Source organism: Arachis hypogaea, chromosome 11 (assembly GCF_003086295.3).
Source record: "Arachis hypogaea cultivar Tifrunner chromosome 11, arahy.Tifrunner.gnm2.J5K5, whole genome shotgun sequence".
In the NCBI taxonomy this organism is placed as follows: domain Eukaryota; kingdom Viridiplantae; phylum Streptophyta; class Magnoliopsida; order Fabales; family Fabaceae; genus Arachis; species Arachis hypogaea.
The window spans coordinates 143,093,335-143,113,678 of NC_092046.1; the positions used below are offsets into that span (position 1 = coordinate 143,093,335).

General features: G+C 33.3%; 1 protein-coding gene across 1 annotated transcript; it reads left to right on the forward strand.

Moving 5' to 3' along the window:
* Nucleotides 1–14,856: 14,856 nt before the first annotated feature.
* Nucleotides 14,857–20,344, forward strand: LOC112723190 (galactokinase). Its single transcript, XM_025774452.3, has 13 exons — nucleotides 14,857–15,240; nucleotides 15,430–15,608; nucleotides 15,781–15,827; nucleotides 16,020–16,114; nucleotides 16,256–16,338; nucleotides 17,012–17,080; nucleotides 17,690–17,875; nucleotides 18,215–18,349; nucleotides 18,536–18,670; nucleotides 19,117–19,187; nucleotides 19,575–19,652; nucleotides 19,795–19,936; nucleotides 20,032–20,344. Exons 1-13 carry the CDS (start codon nucleotides 15,078–15,080, stop codon nucleotides 20,140–20,142), a joined length of 1,494 nt encoding a protein of 497 aa, XP_025630237.1. The 5' UTR covers nucleotides 14,857–15,077; the 3' UTR covers nucleotides 20,143–20,344.

Consider the following 20,344-nt stretch of genomic DNA (forward strand, 5'->3'; position numbering starts at 1 on the left):
GCAAACATATGGCGTAGTTTGAGACATCGCTATTACCAGGGAGACTCTTTCAGAATGGCTGAGTTACAAGAAGACTTGTTTGGAATAAGGCAAGGAGACCTGAACATTACTGCATACTTTACCAAATTAAAAGGAATTTGGGAAGAGTTAGATAATTTTCGCCCAATTCCATCATGTAAGTACTGCACTGGAACTTGTGATTGTGGTTTAGATGTGATGAGGAATTACCAAGAAGATACCAATGTAATGAGGCTCCTCAGGGGACTAAATGATCAGTTTACCGTAGTGAGGTCCCAGATCATGTTGATGAAGTCGCTTCTAACGGTAGATGCAATCTTCTCACTTTTGTTACAGCAAGAGAGACAAAATGCAGATATCATTGAAGGAAAAGCATTGATAACCACGGGTGACACTAGAGCCAATCAAGGCTTTAACCCTCAGATCAATATGGCCACTAGAGGAGGTAGGAGCTTTAGAGCCAGAGGGGGTAGATTAAATGGAAGAGGAGGCAGAGGTCAAACTTACAAATAGTGTGTATTTTGTGGTAAGAGTGGACACACTGAGGATGTATGCTATAAAAAACATGGATACCTTCCTTATATGAGGAGTGTCGGTGGCAGTGGAATCATCAACATGGTTACTGATTTGAATGGTGATAACATCAGTAACAACACTCAAGAAGCAATTAGCAAGTTAGAGGCTCAGTTCTCTGCAGATCAGAGAGCAGCATTATTGGCACTTCTTGAAAGGGAGAATAATCAACAGTAGAGTCATAACACAGGTTCTAATCACACCATTTCTCTACCATCAAATCAAGGTATTGCATTCATTATGTCTTTGGCCACATTTAGTCCAAATTCCTGGGTCATAGACTCAGGAGCTAGTGAACATATTTCTTTTTCATTAAAATCATTCAAAAATTTGTATCACATAAAACCTATACGTATTAACTTGCCTGATGGTACTCAAACAGTTACTGATGTAGCTGGAACAGTAGAGTTTAGCAATACATTTCATCTAGTACATGCATTATACATTCCCAATTTTAAATTCAATCTTATTTCAGTATCAAAATTGACTACTGATCTGAAATGTGAATTCATTTTCAATGATTCTACTTGTGAGATACAGGATTGTCTCTCCAAGAAGATAATTGGAGTAGTTGAACAAAGAAGAGGATTATATGCATTTGAGAGTCTGACAACTATTGCATCACCAAAACTACATACAACATTAACATCTCTGAGTTGGCCTCACAACTCCAATAAACATGAAGCAGGAGCCTTATGGCACTTTAGACTATGACATATACCATTTCAAAGAATAAATGTAATGCAAAAATCATATGAATTTTTGACAAATAAAGGATTTATGGATCCCTGTGATTCTTGTCATTTTGCCAAACAAAGAAGGATAGCCTTTTCGCATAGTTTCTCTCAATCTTCAGCTTTATTTGACCTTGTGCACATGGACATATGGGGACCTATTGGAATACCTTCCATGGAAGGTCACAAATATTTTCTAACAATAATATATGATAAAAGTAGATATACCTGGTTGCATCTCATGCGCTCTAAAGCTGAAACTGTTTCCCATGTGCAAAATTTTGTCAATTTCGTACAAACTCAATATGGCAGCACCATAAAGAAAATTAGAACCGACAATGGTCTTGAGTTCAAAATGCCTTCTTTCTACAATTCCAAAGGAATAATTCATCAAACAACTTGCGTTGAAGCACCTCAACAGAATAGAATTGTAGAAAGAAAGCACCAACATATTTTGGAAGTTACTAGAACATTAATGTTTCATTCAAATGTACCTAAAAGTTTTTGGCATTTTACTGTAGCACATGCTGTCCATTTAATCAATAGGCTTCCTAGTGTGTCTCTCAATGAATCATGTCCTTATCAAATTTTAAAAAATAAATTACCTAAAATTGCTTACTTGAGAGTATTTGGTTGTCTTGCCTATGCATCTACATTGATTGCACATAGGAAGAAATTAGATACAAGAGCCAGCAAATGTGTACATCTTGGTCATAAAATTGGAGTTAAAGGATATCTTTTATATGATTTGTCAAATAGAAAAGTATTTTTGTCAAGAAATGTCAGTTTTTATGAACATGTACTACCTTTTTTGCAAACTGAGAAACTTGAATCATCATTACAACATCATACAGCACCCTGCATACCTACACACTATACATTTTTTTTATCCTTTTGACTCACCTCATCATAATATCATCAACAATAACACAGATCACACACAATCTGATGGTACTCAGCATGCATCTCATGACTCTCAACACACCTCTGCATCCATTGAGCTAAGCAGTGACAATTCTAATCAAATTGCACCTAATAGTCCTCAATTGGAAATTACTCTTAGAGGTTCAGCACCCCAAATAATACCTCATCAACATACATTACATGAAAACCATGAGTTGCATTTAGAGACATGAAAGTCACTTCGCCCTAAGAGACCACCGTCTTATTTAAGAGACTTTCATTGCATGATTGCCTCCTCCAATAGTTCAGCTACTACCAGCACCACACATAAATATCTCCTCTCACAAGTAGTTTCATATGAGTCGTTGTCCCCAAAGCACAAAGCATTCACACTAGCTACATTCATGCATTTAGAACCCAAAACTTATGATGAAGCTGTTAAGGATCCGAATTGGAAAGAAGCTATTAATAATGAACTTTCTGCTTTGGAGAGGAATAAGACCTGGACACTTACTGAATTGCCTGTTGGAAAGAAAGCAGTGGGTTGCAAATAGGTTTTTAAACTCAAATTGAACCTAGATAGATCTATAGAGAGACACAAAGCACGCTTGGTGGCACAGGGTTTTTCTCAAACTAAGGGTGTTGACTACAAAGACACTTTCAGCCCTGTAGTAAAGATGAACACGTTTCGGATAGTTATGGCTATTACAACTATCAAGAATTGGCATTTTCACCAGTTAGATGTCAATACAGCATTTTTACATGGAGATCTCAATGAAACTGTCTATATGAAACCTCCACCAGGCCTCAAAATTCACAAATCAGGTCTGGTATGCAGATTAGATAAATCCCTCTATGGATTAAAACAAGCAAGTAGACAATGGAACACAAAGCTTGTTGGCTCTCTAACTAAGGCTGGCTACACTCAATCTAAGCATGACTATAGCATGTTTACCAAGAACACTTCGAAGGGTTTCACTGTTATCTTGGTATATGTTGACGATTTAGTGGTTGCAGGCAGTGACTTATAGGAAATTCTTTACATCAAGACTTATTTGCATAACTTGTTCAGAATTAAAGATCTTGGGGAGCTCAAATACTTCCTTGGCATGGAGGTAGCTCGAAGCAAGAAGGGCATTTCCATTTGTCAGAGAAAATACTGCCTCGACTTACTGCAGGATTAAGGAATGCTTGCTGCCGAACCAATATCCACTCCTATGGATTATACCACTCATTTGTCAAAGGACTCGGGAACCCCTCTAGCCTCAACTTTAGAATATCGTAGAATTATTGGAAGACTCTTATATCTAACAAACACAAGACCTGAAATTTGTTATGTAGTATTTAGATTAAGTCAATTCTTAGATTGTGCTACAGATAAACATTTTCAAGCAGCATTGAGAGTGTTGAGATATCTCAAAGGAGCACCAGCAATGGGTTTATTCTTTTCTTCAATCACTGACCTCACTCCCTCTAGCTTCTCAGATAGTGATTAGGGAACATGCCTAGATTCTAGAAGATCCATCACAGGGTATTATTTTTTCTTGGGCACTTCATTAATTTCATGGAAGAGAAAAAGGCAAGATATAGTTGCAGCATCATCCTGTGAAGCAGAGTACAGGGCATTGGCTTCAGCAACAAGAGAGGCGCAATGGCTTCGTTACATGATGAAGGAACTTCAGATTGACCAACAACGACCAGTGAGAATTTATTGTGATAGTCAATCAGCATTACATATAGCTGTTAATCCTGTTTTTCATGAGAGGACAAAACATATTGAAGTGGATTGTCATATTACAAGGGATAAATGGCAAGAGGGGGTCACTAAGTTGCTGCCGGTAACAAGTGCTGATCAAGCAGCAGATATTTTAACTAAAGCTCTTGCACCTAGCCTGTTTCGAAACTGTCATAACAAACTTGGACTATTGGACATTTGCACTCCAAGTTTGAGAGGGGGTGTTACATGATCAATAGCCATTATACATTTAGTTTAAGAGTACATTTGTACTCCAAGCTTGCTAGATGATCATTAAGTTAGTTAAACTTAGTTTGTTAAAATTTGTACAGTAGGTTAGTTTGTTAGTTTTTAATTGTAAGCATATATATTGGATAGAACCTGAGTAAGTGGGTTCGTTCTCTCATTTGGAGATGCCAATGTTCATGCTTTTTCTCTCTGAGAACCAACTTCTTCTTCCATCTCTTTCTTCTACTTTCTAGAACTTTCTTCTCGTTCTTTTACTCATTCTTGATTTTTTTAGTTTTCTTCCTCCATTTTTCACTTCTCTTCACATCTAAGCTTACACGACTGAGATGATGAGAGTTGCTTCACCTCAATTTACGATTCTTTAACAGTCATAGCAAGAGAAAATATATGGAATGTAAGTTTGGCCCCGAAGGAAAAACCCTAATACAGAGGTGAAGATTGGAAAAAAACATCCTACAAAAAGTTAGAAGTTTTAAGTATTTTGGGTGCATCATATAGGATAATGGAAAGATTGAACATGATGTAAATTATAGAATTCAAGTAGATTGGTCAAAATGGCGGAGCGCGCCTGGTTTTATATGTGACAAAAAAGTGCCTTTAAAACTGAAATGTAAATTCTATCGCATTGCTATCATACCAGCTATGCTTTATTGTACAGAGTATTGGACGGCCAAAGGGAGCACGAAGATAAATTAAGTGCAGCAGAGATGAAGATGTTGAGATGAATGAGTGGTCATACGTGATTGGATAAAATAAGGAACGAAGATATATGAGAGAGACTTGGAGTATCACCTATTGTGGAAAAAGATGGTAGAATCGCATCTCAGGTGGTTTGGACATGTGAGAAGAAGACTAACAGAGCACTCAGTCAGGAGGGTGGATGAGATAGAAGATAGACAAGGGATGAAAGGTAGAGGAAGATCTAGGAAAACCATCAATGAATTGGTCAAACGAGATCTACATGTAAACAGTCTCTTTGTAGACATGATAGAGTTCAAAGATGTCGTTTGATTCATGTAGCCGACTCCACCTAATGAGACAAGGCTTCGTTGTTGTTGTTTATATATTTATATACAAATATATAATGACTAATTTAATAGTTAATTCTAGCATTTTTGTGTTTTATACACACATTTGTGAGTTTAAATGTTAGACAACAAATTTGGATCAAGAATTTGTATTGATAAAGAAGTTTGATAACATGGTTGATTTTTATGTTAAGGGTTAAGTATGGTTTTGGTCCCAAAGGTTTTCAGCCAGAATCGAAACTATCCCTCATCTAATTTTTTATTTAGAATCATCATTAACATTTTTTTTCGTATTAAAATCGTCCTTTTAAATAAAATTTTTAATTTAATTCCTAAACTACCCCTATTTTAATAAAAAATAAAATAAAAAAAATAAAAAAATGCGTTTTGGGGGTGGGGGGGGAAGGAAACGCGTTGGGGGTGGGGGTGGGGGTGGGGGGAAAGGAAACGCGGGAGGGAGGGGAGGAGTCCATCGCCATAGCCGCCGCCACCATCGCCGGTCCGCCCACGAGTCGCCGCCGGAACCACGACCAGAGGAAGATGTCGCCGCCTTCCCTTCATGTATCTTTCTGCCGCCACCGTGGAGTGCGTCGCCAGGAAGGGGAGCCCGAGCTGCCGATCTACCCAGCCGTGGAGTGTGTCGCCGCCGTTCATGCATGCTCCTGCCACCGCCAATCTACCCAGTTGCCGTTGCTCCGTCGCCCACGATTCGCCTTCTGCATCTACTTCTTTGTGCTTTGAATTTCTGATTTGGCTTTGTGCTTCTCTGTTGATTTGGCTTTGTGTTGATTTGTTGATTTGTTGCTTTCTGTTTCTGCTTGTGTTAAATTTGTGTTGATTTATTGATTTTCTGCTTCTCTGTTGATGCTGTTATTCTTGGAGGTGGAGGTGGGGGGTGGGGGGAAGGGAAACGGGGAGGGGGAGGGGACGCGGGGTGGGGGGGTGGGGGTTGGGGGAAGGGGAAACAGGGAGGGGGAGGGGGAAGGGGAAAGGGGGGAGGGGGACGGCGGCGGCGTTGGTGGTGGTGGTGATGGTGTTGGTGGAGGTTGTGGCGGTGGTGGTAGATGAGGTAATTGTGTTGGTAGTGGTGAGGGTATTTTTGTTTAAAAAAATAAAAAGGACGATTTTAATACGAAAAAAAGTTAAGGATGATTCTAAATAAAAAATTAGATGAGGAACGGTTTCGATTCTGGCTGAAAACCTTTGGGACCAAAACCATACTTAATCCTTATGTTAATCTAGATAAGCCTATACATAATTGGAAAAGACAACATTTTTAATATAAGTATAATATTAAGTATTTGTATTGATCAATCGTACTCGAATAAATTTTTAACAATTATGTTAGGTTATGTTAGGTGTACATTAATATTTAACTATCAAATTAGTTATTATTTATATAGAATATATATTAAAATATAAATTATATATTTAAAATAATTAAATAATATATATATTTATATATAGTAAATAATTTAGTATCTAATTTATATGCACATAGTATTTTTATTTTTAAAATACACCAATTTGTAATCATTGTATGAAAGTTATTTTGTTTTGGTAAAATAATTTTTTTGAGTAAGACATAATAGATATTCCTTAATCCTTGTACATTCTTCTTAACCACTCAATTATAATTGTTTTATCTAAAATATGACTTAATGAAATACAATTACACAAATGCTCCATATATTTTATAATGAATGGTATTTACAAATTTGATTAATTAATATTATTAATATTATTAATATTATTATTAATAATATTAATACTAATAAACGATTATTAACCGTTTAGTACCATTAGTTGAAGGGACACAACCTTTTAAGGATTGTGTATGTTCAAAACATTGTGTCTATTGGCTAAAGGGACACAACTCTTTAAGAATTGTGTATGTTGAAAACATTGTATCTATTGGTAATAGAAAAGATACAACTATTTGTATACGTAACTAATCATAATTGTTATGTACAATATGTATAAATAAGTCATTGTCCACTATTTCAGAAATAGAAGTACTAAGTGTACATTTTAATAAACTATTAAGAGATTTTTTTGTTCAAGAGAGTTGAGAATTTTTTACTATTACTAATTAAGAAATTCTTAGGTTTCATTGTATCCTGAGAGAGTATTGTCATAAACCCTATAGCAACTAAGTGTGGGGACAAATATCTCTCTAAAGAAAGCGATCTAATCGTGCCTTGAAACCACTACACAAATATAAGATTTTGTCATCTTCTCAAACTAATATACCCAACAATTTTAGAGAGATATTTCTTGAAGATGGCACAAGATCAAAATAGTACGTTCAAGGTCACGAATCAAGAGTTCGTCAAATTAGATCGCTTTGATGGAACGAACTTCAACCGTTGGAAAGACAAGATGATGTTTCTTCTTTCAGTTATCAATCTTGCATATGTGATTGACCCAAAGACTACACCAATTGCCGATGCCGCTGAAAATTCCACACCGGAAGAGAAAGAAAAGATTGTTCAATTGAAGAAGAAACGTGATGAAGATACTTTTGCATGTCGAGGTCATATTCTCAATACTTTATCCGACCTACTCTATGATCTCTATATGTCAATTCAATCACCATTAGAGATTTGAAAATCTTTGGAAGAAAAGTACAATATCGAACGACAAGGAACATATAAGTTTATTATGATGAAATATTTTGAATTTATTATGAATGATACTATGCCTGTCATGGATCAAATTCATGAATTACAAATCCTTGTAAGTAGACTTCGTGATCTACAAGTGGTGATTCCTGAATCATTACAAGTTGGAGCAATTATTTCAAAATTGCCTTCATCTTGGAATGGTTATAGGAAGAAACTTTTACATCTCGATGAGGACTTCACAATTGAAAAATTACTAAGGCATATGCGTATAGAGGAGGAAACTTGAAAACGTGATGCTATGTATCTTTCTCAAAGTTTTAAAGTGAATCATATTGGTGAAAACAACACCAATAAGAAGAAAAGAAAGTTCTCTAAAGATTCAAAGCAAGATAAGAAGAGACAAAGAGAGTGTTATCATTGTCACAAGAAAGGACACTATATCAAAGAATGTATACTTCTGAAAAAAGAAGCATCAAAGACCAACTTAGTGGAAGAGAAGGATCTAATTGCTATGCATATTGGCATGGTTACAGAAGTTAACATAGCAACACAAGAAAAATCACCTGAATGGTGGTTAGATTCAGGGGCTACTATTCACATTTGCAATGATCGTAACCAATTTCAAACATATGAAGAAGTGAACAATAGAGAGGTCTTAATGGATAATGACAACTCAGCCAAAGTTTGTGGTCAAGGAACTGTGGAATTGAATTTTACATTTGGAAAGAAATTAAGTTTAATAAATGTACTTCATATGTTCCAGATTTGAGAAAAAATTTAGTTTTTGTTAGTCTCTTGTGTAAGAAAGGATTCAAAGTTGTAATGAAATCCGATAAAGTGATCTTGCTTAAGAATGATGTATTCGTAGGAAAATGATATTGTACTGAAGGCATGTTTAAACTTAGTATTAATAAAGTGAATGTTTTATTGTATGTTGTTGATTCTTGTGATTTATGGCATAGTAGATTAGCACACTTAAATTACAAATCAATTGAATATATGCAAAAGAATAACTATATTGATCTTAGTAATAAGGATTTTAATAAGAAATATGATATTTGCATACAATCCAAAATGACTAAGAAACCTTTTTCTAAAGTTGAAAGAAATACACATTTATTGGAGTTGATTCATAGTGATATTTGTGAACTAAATGGCAATATTACTAGAGGAGGAAAAAGATATTTTATAACTTTTATTGATGATTGTTATAGATTTACTTATGTGTATTTGCTTAGAAATAAAGATGAAGCTTTTGAAATGTTTAAGAAATATAAAATGGAAGTAGAAAATATGCATAATAAGAAAATAAAAGTTCTTCGTAGTGATCGAAGTGGAAAATATTTTTCTAATGAAGTCGATCACTTTTGTGAATTACATGGTATTGTGCATGAATCTTTCGCTCCATATACTCCGCAACAAAATGGTTTGGCGGAAAGGAAAAACCGTACCTTAGTAGATATGGTTAATTCAATGTTACTAAATGCAAAATTGCCTTACAATTTGTGGGGTGAAACATTATTGACATCATGTCATATCCATAATAGGATACCATCAAGACATAGAAATGTTTCTCCTTATGAAATTTGGAAAGAAAGGAAACCTAATTTAAATTATCTTAAAGTGTGGGGGTGTTTAGCCTTTTATCGAGTTCCTGATCAAAAGAGAACCAAATTGGGGCCAAGAGCCATAAAAGGGACTTTTATAAGATATGCTCAAAATTCTAAAGCATATAGAATATTAGATTTAGTGTCTAATGTAGTTGTTGAATCAAGAGAAGTAGAATTTATTGAAAATAAATATATCAATGATTCAACTTCTAATTCAGAGTATCCCCAAAATGATACTAATATTTCACAAGAAATAAATAATCAAAATAATAAACGTCTAAGCGACAAAGAGTTAATTGAACTAAGGAAGATTTTGAGAGTAACAAAAGAAAATGACTTGGGTCCATATTTTATTTCTTCTCAGTCTATCACCTTTTTGGTAGAAGGAACTAGGAATTCTGTAACAAACAAGATTCATATTGTTATGAACATAGAGAGTGATCCTCAAACATTCAAAGAGGCTATGGCTTCAAGGGATTCTGCTTTTTGGAAAGAAGCAATAAATGATGAAATGGACTCAATATTATCTAACAATACTTGGGTCTTGGTTGATTTGCCTCGAGAATCAAAGCCTATAGGATGTAAGTGGGTATTTAGAAGAAAGTATAACACTGATGGTTCATTACAAACCTTTAAAGCAAGGTTAGTAGCCAAGGGGTTTAGACAACAAGAAGGTCTAGACTATTTTGATACCTACGCACCTGTGGCAAGAATGACTTTTATTAGAACTCTTATAGTATTAGCATCTATACATAAGCTTCATATACATCAAATAGATGTTAAAACGGCTTTTCTAAATGGAGATCTTAATGAAAAAATTTATATGGAGCAACCGGAAGGCTATGTGCTACCCGAAAATGAAAAGAAAGTTTGCAAATTAATTAAGTCTTTGTATGGGTTAAAACAAGCGCCTAAACAATGGCATGAGAAGTTTGATTCAGTGGTGTTATCAAATGGCTTCTCGCATAATAGTGCGGATAAATGTATTTACTCAAAATTTACTAAAAATTATGGAGTAATCATTTGTTTATATGTTGATGATATGTTAATCATCGGAACAAATTTAGAAGGAATTCGTATAACGAAGGAGTATCTAACTTCTAAATTCAAGATGAAGGATTTGAATGAAGTTGATACAATATTAGGCATAAAGGTGCATAAGAATGAAGTTGGCTTTATTTTAAGTCAATCTCATTATATCAAAAAGGTATTGGAAAAGTTTGATCATCTCACAATTAAAGAATCCAATACGCCGTATGATCCTAATCTTAAATTAGAAGGAAACATGGGAAGACCTATAACACAATTAGAATATGCTAGTGCTATAGGAAGTTTAATGTATGCAATGCATTGTACTAGACCTGATATAGCATTTGCTGTGTGCAAATTATCAAGGTTTATAGGAAAGCCTAGCAATCAACATTGGAAAGCTATAACAAGAGTTCTTGGTTATCTCAAGAAAACCATAAACTTGGAATTACATTATAGTGATTATCCCGCAGTTTTAGAAGGTTATTCCGACGCAAGTTGGATTACAAATCTTAGTGACAACAAATCCACTTCAGGATGGATTTTCACCATAGGTGGTGGAGCAATAAGTTGGGCCTAAAAGAAACAAACATGTATTACACATTCTACTATGAAGGCTGAGTTTGTAGCTTTATCAGCCACAGGTAAAGAAGCGGAATGGTTAAGAAATTTGTTATATGATATAAAGCTGTGGCCACAGTAGACGACATCCATTTCAATCTTCTGTGATAGTGAATCAATCATGTCTCGAGTATATAATAAGGTTTATAATGGAAAGTCTAGACATATAAGTTTGAGACATGAGTTTGTGAGGCAATTAATAGATGATGGTGTAATTACCATTACTTATGTAAGATCTCAAGGAAATTTAGCAGACCCTTTGACTAAAGGTTTGTTAAGGGATAAAATCAAAGAGACTACTGCTAAAATAGGATTAAAACCTATTATTGCTAAATGATGGGAACCCAACCTTATTCTAGTAGACCACTAGTTTCAAGGTTTAATGGGTAATAACAAGTTATTTAGCAATTGGAGCACTAAGGTATAAGATTTAGTGCTATTTACAATAAATTAGGAGGGTGAGTTTAAACTCTTAATGGAATGATAATATTATCTATTAAAAGATTCCACCTATATGAATATAAGAGTGGTGCCACTCTAATCGAGAATTTTAGAGGTTTTATTCTCATAAATATTCATGAAATCAGGATGAGCACAAAGCCATATAAGTGTTTAAAATTGTAAACTCTTGAACTTGGAGGGTATAAGTAATGTGTGTGATTTTTGGTACTAGCATATGGAGTATATGTTTAATCGATTAGACACCTATTACTTCGTTAGAACTTTAAAATTTACACTAAAAGAATGTTTAATCTTAGTGACACATTTTTTATGTATATACTTGTATGACATTTAAATTTTGTAAATAGTAGGGGATTGAAGGGTATTTACAACTTTGATTAATTAATATTATTAATATTAATAAACAGTTACTAACCGTTTAGTACCATTTGGTTGAAAAGACACAACCTTTTAAGGATTGTGTATGTTCAAAATATTGTGTCTATTGGCTAGATGGACACAACTCTTTAAGAATTGTGTATGTTCAAAACATTGTATCTATTGGCAATAGAAAAGATATAACCATTTGTATACGTAACTAATTATAATTGCTACGTGCAATATGTATAAATAAGTCCTTGTCCACAATTTCAGAAATAGAAGTACTAAGTGTAAATTTTAATCAACTATTAAGAAATTTTTTGTTCAAGAGAGTTGAGAATTTCTTACTATTGCTAATTAAGAAATTCTTAGATTTCATTGTATTTGGGACAGTATTGTCATCAATCCTATAGCAACTAAGTGTAGGGACAAATATCTCTCTAAAAAAAACGATCTAATCATTCCTTGAAATCACTACACAAATATAAAATTTTATCGTCTTCTCATACTAATATACCTAACATATAATATATAATAATTTTGATATTTTAATTTAATAAATTATACTAATATCTAATAAAATACAAAAATGCCTTCCAACACACCCGAAGCTCTTGGTAATTAAATAAGATATATATATATATATATTACTAGTTTTTGAATGATCACTTTCAAAAAAGATAAACCCACTTTATCTCACAGACATACCAAATCTATAAATTAATGATGCACTACAAGTTTGTGCTATGATAATTGAGGAATCTAAAATCGGTAGATTTCATATTGAACACATCACTATAGCAATAATTGAAAATATCTAAGCTTAAACCCTATGTACCCCACATGAAAGCTTAGGAATATGATGGGATGTGTTGTAGTCTTGTAGACTAATATATAATTTACCCTTTATATTGACTGTCACATGAAATACAAACCAATAATAATAATAATAATAATAATAATAATAATAATAATATAGAATTTAAGATTAACTACCAATTCAGGCTCAATTCTTTAGTTATGAACCCATTAGTGTGCTTTTTCCGGATATAGAAATAGGGAGTGATAGACAAAAAGGTGTGACAGCTTTATGTCATTTTTAGATGAAAGAATTTTGTTAAGTAAAAATAAACAAACAAACAGTCAGAGGATTGATGGCTGGAATTTGAATTTTAACAATGCAAAATAGACTGTGCGTTTTATATATATATATATATATATATATATATATATATATATATATATATATATATATTATCAAGTTGAAAATGAAATCGTAGGATCCGAGTTTCCTTTTTTAATATTAATTTAAATCTGCCAATGATGATAAACAGTGGGTCTGATATAGAGTTATTGAAAATATAAAAGTGTGCAACTCGTTCAACACTCTCAGATTCCGTGTTCTTCTTCAAGCTTGCTCGTCTTCTTCCTCTAGTTCTCTGGTATTTGTATTTTTCTCCTTCATGGTATGTAATCCAAAAATTTGTTAACGTGGTTTCTGTTATTATTTAGTAGAGTGAGAGAAATGGATGATAAAAGTACTTTTGAAAGTGTATTATTTTGGATGATAGAGTACAAAAATAATACACATTTCTATTCAGCTTCTAACAATAACAACAACAATAATAAACTTCCTAACAATAATAATTTTAATTATAAAATATTAAAAAAATTCAAAAAAAAAGCTACATCTGGTAAAAATGATAATAATTTCTAAATTCAATTTCTAACCACAACAATAATAATTAACCACCTAACAATAATAATTATAATTACGGAATATAAAAAAATTAAAAATTTTTTTTTACATATTTTGGATGATTGAGAGGACGATCAAGTGAAAACGGATGGTGAGTGCGGGGGCTTAATGTTGGGTAGGGCACCGTTGGGGGAGCCAACTGAGCGCGACAAGTGGCAGGAGAAGCACAAGTTGGAGGGTTCGTTTTCTCACCTACAACACGGACTGTCCGAGTCATACAAGACACACGGTCTGATTTGTGGTTTACCTGACACCACACTCAGGTGAAGCACCCTTCTCCATAAAGACATCCAACACATACTATACTTCCATATGAAAATTAAAAAGCGACCAATTCACTATTAAAAAAATTCAGTTACTGATAATAAAATTCTTAAAATAACTAATAAATATTATATTTTTTATAAATAACAAAAAAATTTGTGTTTAACAAATGACTTATTTATTTGATATGAATTTTTTTAATAATATTTGAATAAATATTTAAAAAGTGCATAAAAATTTAAAATAAAATTTAATATCTATATTTTTTTTAAAAAAATATGATCATTTACATTAATTTTTTTAAATTTATTTGAATAAAATTATTAAATTTTAAAGATAAAAAATATTATTTTTTAATAATAATTACAAAATTTATATTAAAATTTGATTTTTAAAATTTATTTTTAGAATATAAATTTAATATTTTAAATTTTTTTATCTCATTTATAAATTTTTCGAAAATTTATTTGTTGTTATTATTTTTTAAAATTCTTTTTGTAAGTAATGTGAACTTTGGCTACTATTTGATAGTTTACTCTAGAATTTATATGCTCATAGTTGTCTAAAATTTTGGGAATGTATAATTGAATTCAATTTCAAAATCCTGAAAAGATTCATAATTCAGATTGATTGAGTGGGGTTATTTCTGCTTGGAAACATATTAAAAAGGTAATACGAGAATTAAGTGGATCTGACAACAACAATCGGGATTAAAAGTTCCTACTTAGTTGTTCATCCACTCACTTACCATCATTAGTTGCAATTCGTGATTAATTAATTATTCAATTTACAAAAAAGTTTAAAATCTTAAATCCTTAATAATAATTGTTATTGTTATTTTTCTCAAATGATAAGGGGAATAATTCTCTGTCTATTAGTGCTACGTGTAAACAACCCTACGTGTTTTCAGTGGTAATCATCACTCGCCACTACAAATAAAACAAAACGCTTCAATTTTCAAAGTCGTTTAACAGATAAATAAATAAAAACACTGAAATCTGAAAACTCGCTTCTAAAGTGAGAGAAAGAGAGAAAAACATAAACAGAAAGCGAAAGCTGAAGAGAGATTCTGCATTTTGAATCAGGAAACAAAGAGAAGAGAAGAATGGCGAAACACGAGGAGCTTCCGATCCCCATTTTCCAAAGCTTGAACGATGTCTATGGCGAAGGCTCTCAGCTCGAAGAAGCTAAGCTCCGCTTTGACACGGCCAAGTCCAAGTTTCAAGAATTCTTCGGTCACGCGCCTCAACTCTTCGCTCGCTCACCTGGTTCGTTCATTCTTTCTCTCTCTATTGAACATTTTCATGTCAGCATGTGTGTTTGCATGGATATGCATTGGTTACGGATCTTCGTGAATCGCGAGATTGATTCATTTTCTGTGTGTTTTAATTAATTAATTAATTAATTAATTAGATTAATTATGAATATGTTTATTGTTATTGTTTGCGGTGGTGCAGGGAGAGTGAACTTGATTGGGGAGCACATTGACTATGAAGGATATTCGGTGTTGCCTATGGCAATTCGTCAAGATACGATCGTGGCAATTCGGAAGAATGAAAGCAGCAAGAAGCTTAGGATCGCTAATGTTAATGATAAAAAGTATTCCATGTGCACTTACCCTGCTGACCCCAACCAGGTCCATCCTCAATTCAATTCTTCAATTCCTCTTTGTTTTTGCGTTTTTTTTTAATTATTATTATTATTATTCTAACTTCTAAGAGTGGATGTTTACCGTTTATTTGAAGATTCAGTTTACCAATAAGATAGTTCTGTTTTGTTAATATACTCTGGGTTTCAATTTTGAGCAGCAACTCGATTTGAAGAATCACAAATGGGGCCACTATTTTATTTGTGGGTGAGTTCATTTTGGTTTATGTTTCTTTTTTCTTCCTAATTCTTAAGCAAAACAAAAAAGTATTGAATGCATTAGGAGGATAAATCATTAAAATAGATGCCAATGATATTCTCTATTTGCTAAACAAGAAATAATTAGTAGCATTTTTTTTAAATGAATTCTTAATATTATCTGTCTATATGGTTTCTGTAGGTACAAAGGTTTCTACGACTATGCAAAAGCAAAAGGGGTGAATGTTGGCCCACCAGTTGGACTTGATGTTGTTATTGATGGAATTGTGCCAACAGGTGTGCTCATTGATCCAAATTAGAATGTCACCAATGATATCAAAGTTTAGCTCAAGTGATCACCATCATTATCTTTCTTGCTCTATTGGAGATGATGAGAGAAACATAATTTATTAATCTATTCACTATTTATTTTTATAGGTTCTGGACTATCAAGTTCTGCAGCATTTGTTTGTTCTTCCACAATTGCTATTATGGCTGCTTTTGATGCTAACTTCCCAAAGGTCTGCATTTTCTACTTGATTGTAAATACTATTTTGCCCTTCAGGGGGAGCTTGCAAATTTATCTGGTTAAAATTTGCATGGATAAATTATTTGTAACATCTTGTTGGACTTTTTATCTTTTAACTGTAATAATTATTTTTTTAAGAAAATAGAAGTGAAACTGTCTGTATCATTCAGGTAACAAAAGAGAAAGAGCTTGTTAAACCTTTTAGATGTGCCCATCCGGATTAACTTATGCCACATCAACTTTATGAAAAAAATCTATTTGATACAGTGCCCCCATTGACATGATAGTGTTACTGGAATTCCAATTCTTACACTCTTAGAAAATCAGATCTAGTCATCAATTCAAATATCAAACTGAGGCTATCGAAGTTGTTTCAGAAATCTTTATCCTCCATGCTTTGTTGATTTTCATGATCTTTTTTATTTTTTTTAGTATGACTATTATCTGAGATACATTTCGAATAGACCTTCTTAGTGTCAGGTTGTGCCAACTAAATGAATTAACTTATTTATCTATCTGTCACAATGAAGATATGCTAGGATAAATGGACAATTACCATCTTGTTGAATTCATGTATTTTTTTATAATTAATTATGTAATGTATGTATTTAACATTTTTTTTCCTGGTTTTGTACCTAACATACATTATCCTATATTGTTGACAGAAAGAAATTGCACAAGTTACATGTGACTGTGAACGATATGTCGGGACCCAATCTGGTGGGATGGATCAGGTTGGGTACATCTTTTCTCATACGTATGTTTTATACCAATTTTAATGCAGATGTAGAGTTTAATTTTGATGCATTGATAGTGTAAAGCGTTTTACACAGTTGTGCAATCACATTCGTTCTTTTCGATAATCATTCACGCGGTCAGTGTAAAAAGTAGTTATTTTTACTGATGTGACGTTACGTAATTGGATGCACGTGTAAAACTATTTTACACTTACAGTGCATCAAAATTAAATTCTGCAAATGTATGCTGATTACTTATCACTAATGCAGGTTTGGTCTTTTATTCCAAATCTCCTCCCTGTGGAGTGGCCTTCATAAATATTGCATTGTAGCTTCTTACTCTCTTTTTACTCATTAGCCACTATAATAGATATCTCAATTTGAAAATGCTAGTTGAGACCTAAATTTTTTGTAGAAGTCATTTGCATCAAGTCATTAGTGCATTATTCTGTATCCAGTCAGCCCTTTTGTTTGTGAATAAATTTTAATTGTTACGTGATTCACAGCATTTTTATCCAGCACATGAATTCCTACATTTGTTGCTCTTTCCTGGACATTCTGGCATGTAACCTAGACTTAACTTTTCCCCTTTGTTTTACTTGACAGGCAATCTCTGTCATGGCCAAAACTGGCTTTGCAGAGCTGATTGATTTCAACCCAATTCGTGCAACTGATGTGCAACTTCCTGCTGGCGGGACTTTTGTGATAGCCCATTCTTTGGCAGAGTCTCAGAAGGCTGTTACTGCTGCTACAAATTATAATAATAGGGTTGTTGAATGCCGTTTGGCTTCTGTAAGTACATTTCAGACTAATCGATGTTATTTGTTGTATCTTCTTGTATTATTTCTGTAGCAACCTTCCATGATCGACCTATATCTTATATCCACCACTAGCATTTTTTTATCTCTCAATAAGATTTAACTTGTAAGTTCTTGAATATCCTAGCATCTAAATGTTTATATCTATTTATTGAACAAGATAATACCATTATCTCTTCATTTCTGCTATTTCTGGCCCTTTTTCCTAGAACTGCTAATTTGGTGTCTGTCAAATGCTTATTGCTTAGGCTAACTAGCTAATCCTATTGTGTTGTTAACTATATTAATAGAGTGCTTCTTTTAAATTTTCCAGATTGTGCTTGGTATAAAGTTGGGACTGAATCCCAAAGAGGCAATGTCAAAAGTGAGCACATTGTCTGACGTTGAAGGATTATGTGTACAATTTGCTGGTAAACATAATTCCTCTGATCCAGTACTTGCTGTCAAGGTAATTTTACCTGGTATTATGCCATCTATAATATTGGACAAGCAAGACATGTTGTTTCTTTCTTCTTTCTAAACTTTATATTATGAATATTTTGTTTCAATTGATATAAAATTTACCTTTTTTCTTAAGTTCATAGAAATTGTTAGCATTTTCCTGTTTAAAATCTTAACTATGTTCTGGGTACAGGAATATTTGAAGGAAGAACCATATACAGCTGAAGAAATCGAGGCAATTACGGGTGAAAAGTTGAGGTCATTTTTGGGCAGCAATGCTGCTTATGTGGAAGTTTTAAAAGTTGCAAAGCACTACAAATTACATCAGGTTCTTTTCTAATCCTCATTAGCAAAGTTATTGAGATCTGATTCTTATGTTATCACTTGGTTGATAACTTTTAATATGGTATCAACTGTTCATCTAGTTCTGCTCTCTCTTGATTAGTGACTACTGTAATGCTGTAGGGTCATTTCTGATTATCTAGATTGCATTTGCACCCGTGTAGTGGAGACACTTTCTCTCATTTGTATTACCATGCTGCAATTCTGAACATAACTTTTCTTGTTAATTATTTGGTTTGAAACCTATAGTTTTGTACGGAATTAGTCATGCTTTTTGGTTCAGGATTTCTTTAATAATTGAAAACTGCTGATCAGATAGTTTGTGCACCTTTTGATTATATTCTTGATTATTTAGAGTTCATGTATGATTTTCTCCAATTATATGATATCTAACTATTTCCTGTGCCTTTGCATTGATGCATTTATTCTTAGAGAGCTGCTCATGTTTATTCGGAAGCCAGGAGGGTGCACGCTTTCAAGGACGTTGTATCATCAAATCTAAGGTGAGATCGAACCCTTGTTCTTTTATTAGTGTTTCATTTTCTGTGCTCTTGATTATTATTATTCGCATCACATATTTCTTGATTGCTTAAAGCTTCTAGAAGAATTGTCCAAGTATTTGGTAGTTCATTTGCAAAGGGATAAAAAACACTCATTTACAGATCATTTTAACCCTGGAAAATTTAAGTTACAGTTAAATCTGAATTCTGTTTGATTGAACATTTTTATTTTACTGTATGAATAGTACATGATAGGAGTTAAAGTTATTTGTCTTTCTGTTTTCATCAACATGATGGCAAATTGGCAAGGACTTACCTGTTTGTCTATTTTGTAATTCTTTTGCGTGTGCGCATAAATTTTGTGGAAGTTAACTTCTCAATTCTTTTCAGTGATGAGGAGATGCTAAAGAAGCTTGGTGACCTAATGAACGAGAGTCATTATAGCTGCAGCGTTTTATATGAATGCAGGTATTGGCAGCATACTTATACTTGCTTTCAAAATTTTTGACAGAATGAGGAATAGTTCTTGGAAACTTTACTTTCCCTTCTTGGCATGAAAGTTGATCTTTTTCTTCGTTATGTTTAAAATATTTTTTGTTGATTGAATCAGCTGTCCTGAGTTGGAAGAACTCGTAAAAGTTTCTCGTGAGAATGGTGCCCTTGGGGCAAGGCTTACTGGAGCTGGATGGGGTGGCTGTGCTGTTGCTTTGGTGAAAGAGAGCATAGTCCCACAGTATATCCTTAATTTGAAGGTTTGCATCCCTACAATACTAGGCTGCCTAAATCATTGAGAATTTGTAATTATTAATTAACATGTCTTTAACAATGGATTCTTTATACGTTGCAGGAACATTATTTCCAAAAGAGGATTGACAAGGGTGTTATCAAGAAGGACGACCTTGGTCTTTATCTTTTTGCTTCGAAGCCATCAAGTGGTGCTGCCATCTTCAAGTTTTAATTTATTTCCTTTTATGATTGAAAGTTGTGAAACATATATGGTATTTTTTAGATCTTAATAAATTGCTTATGGTCTATATGGAGTAATAAGGTTAGAGGCTCCTTGATTTGCTTCATAGTTGCTTTTGATATACTAGCTTGTATAGCCAAAACGATTAATTTTGTTGATAATTCTTAAATCCATCTAGTATATTTTCCTTTTA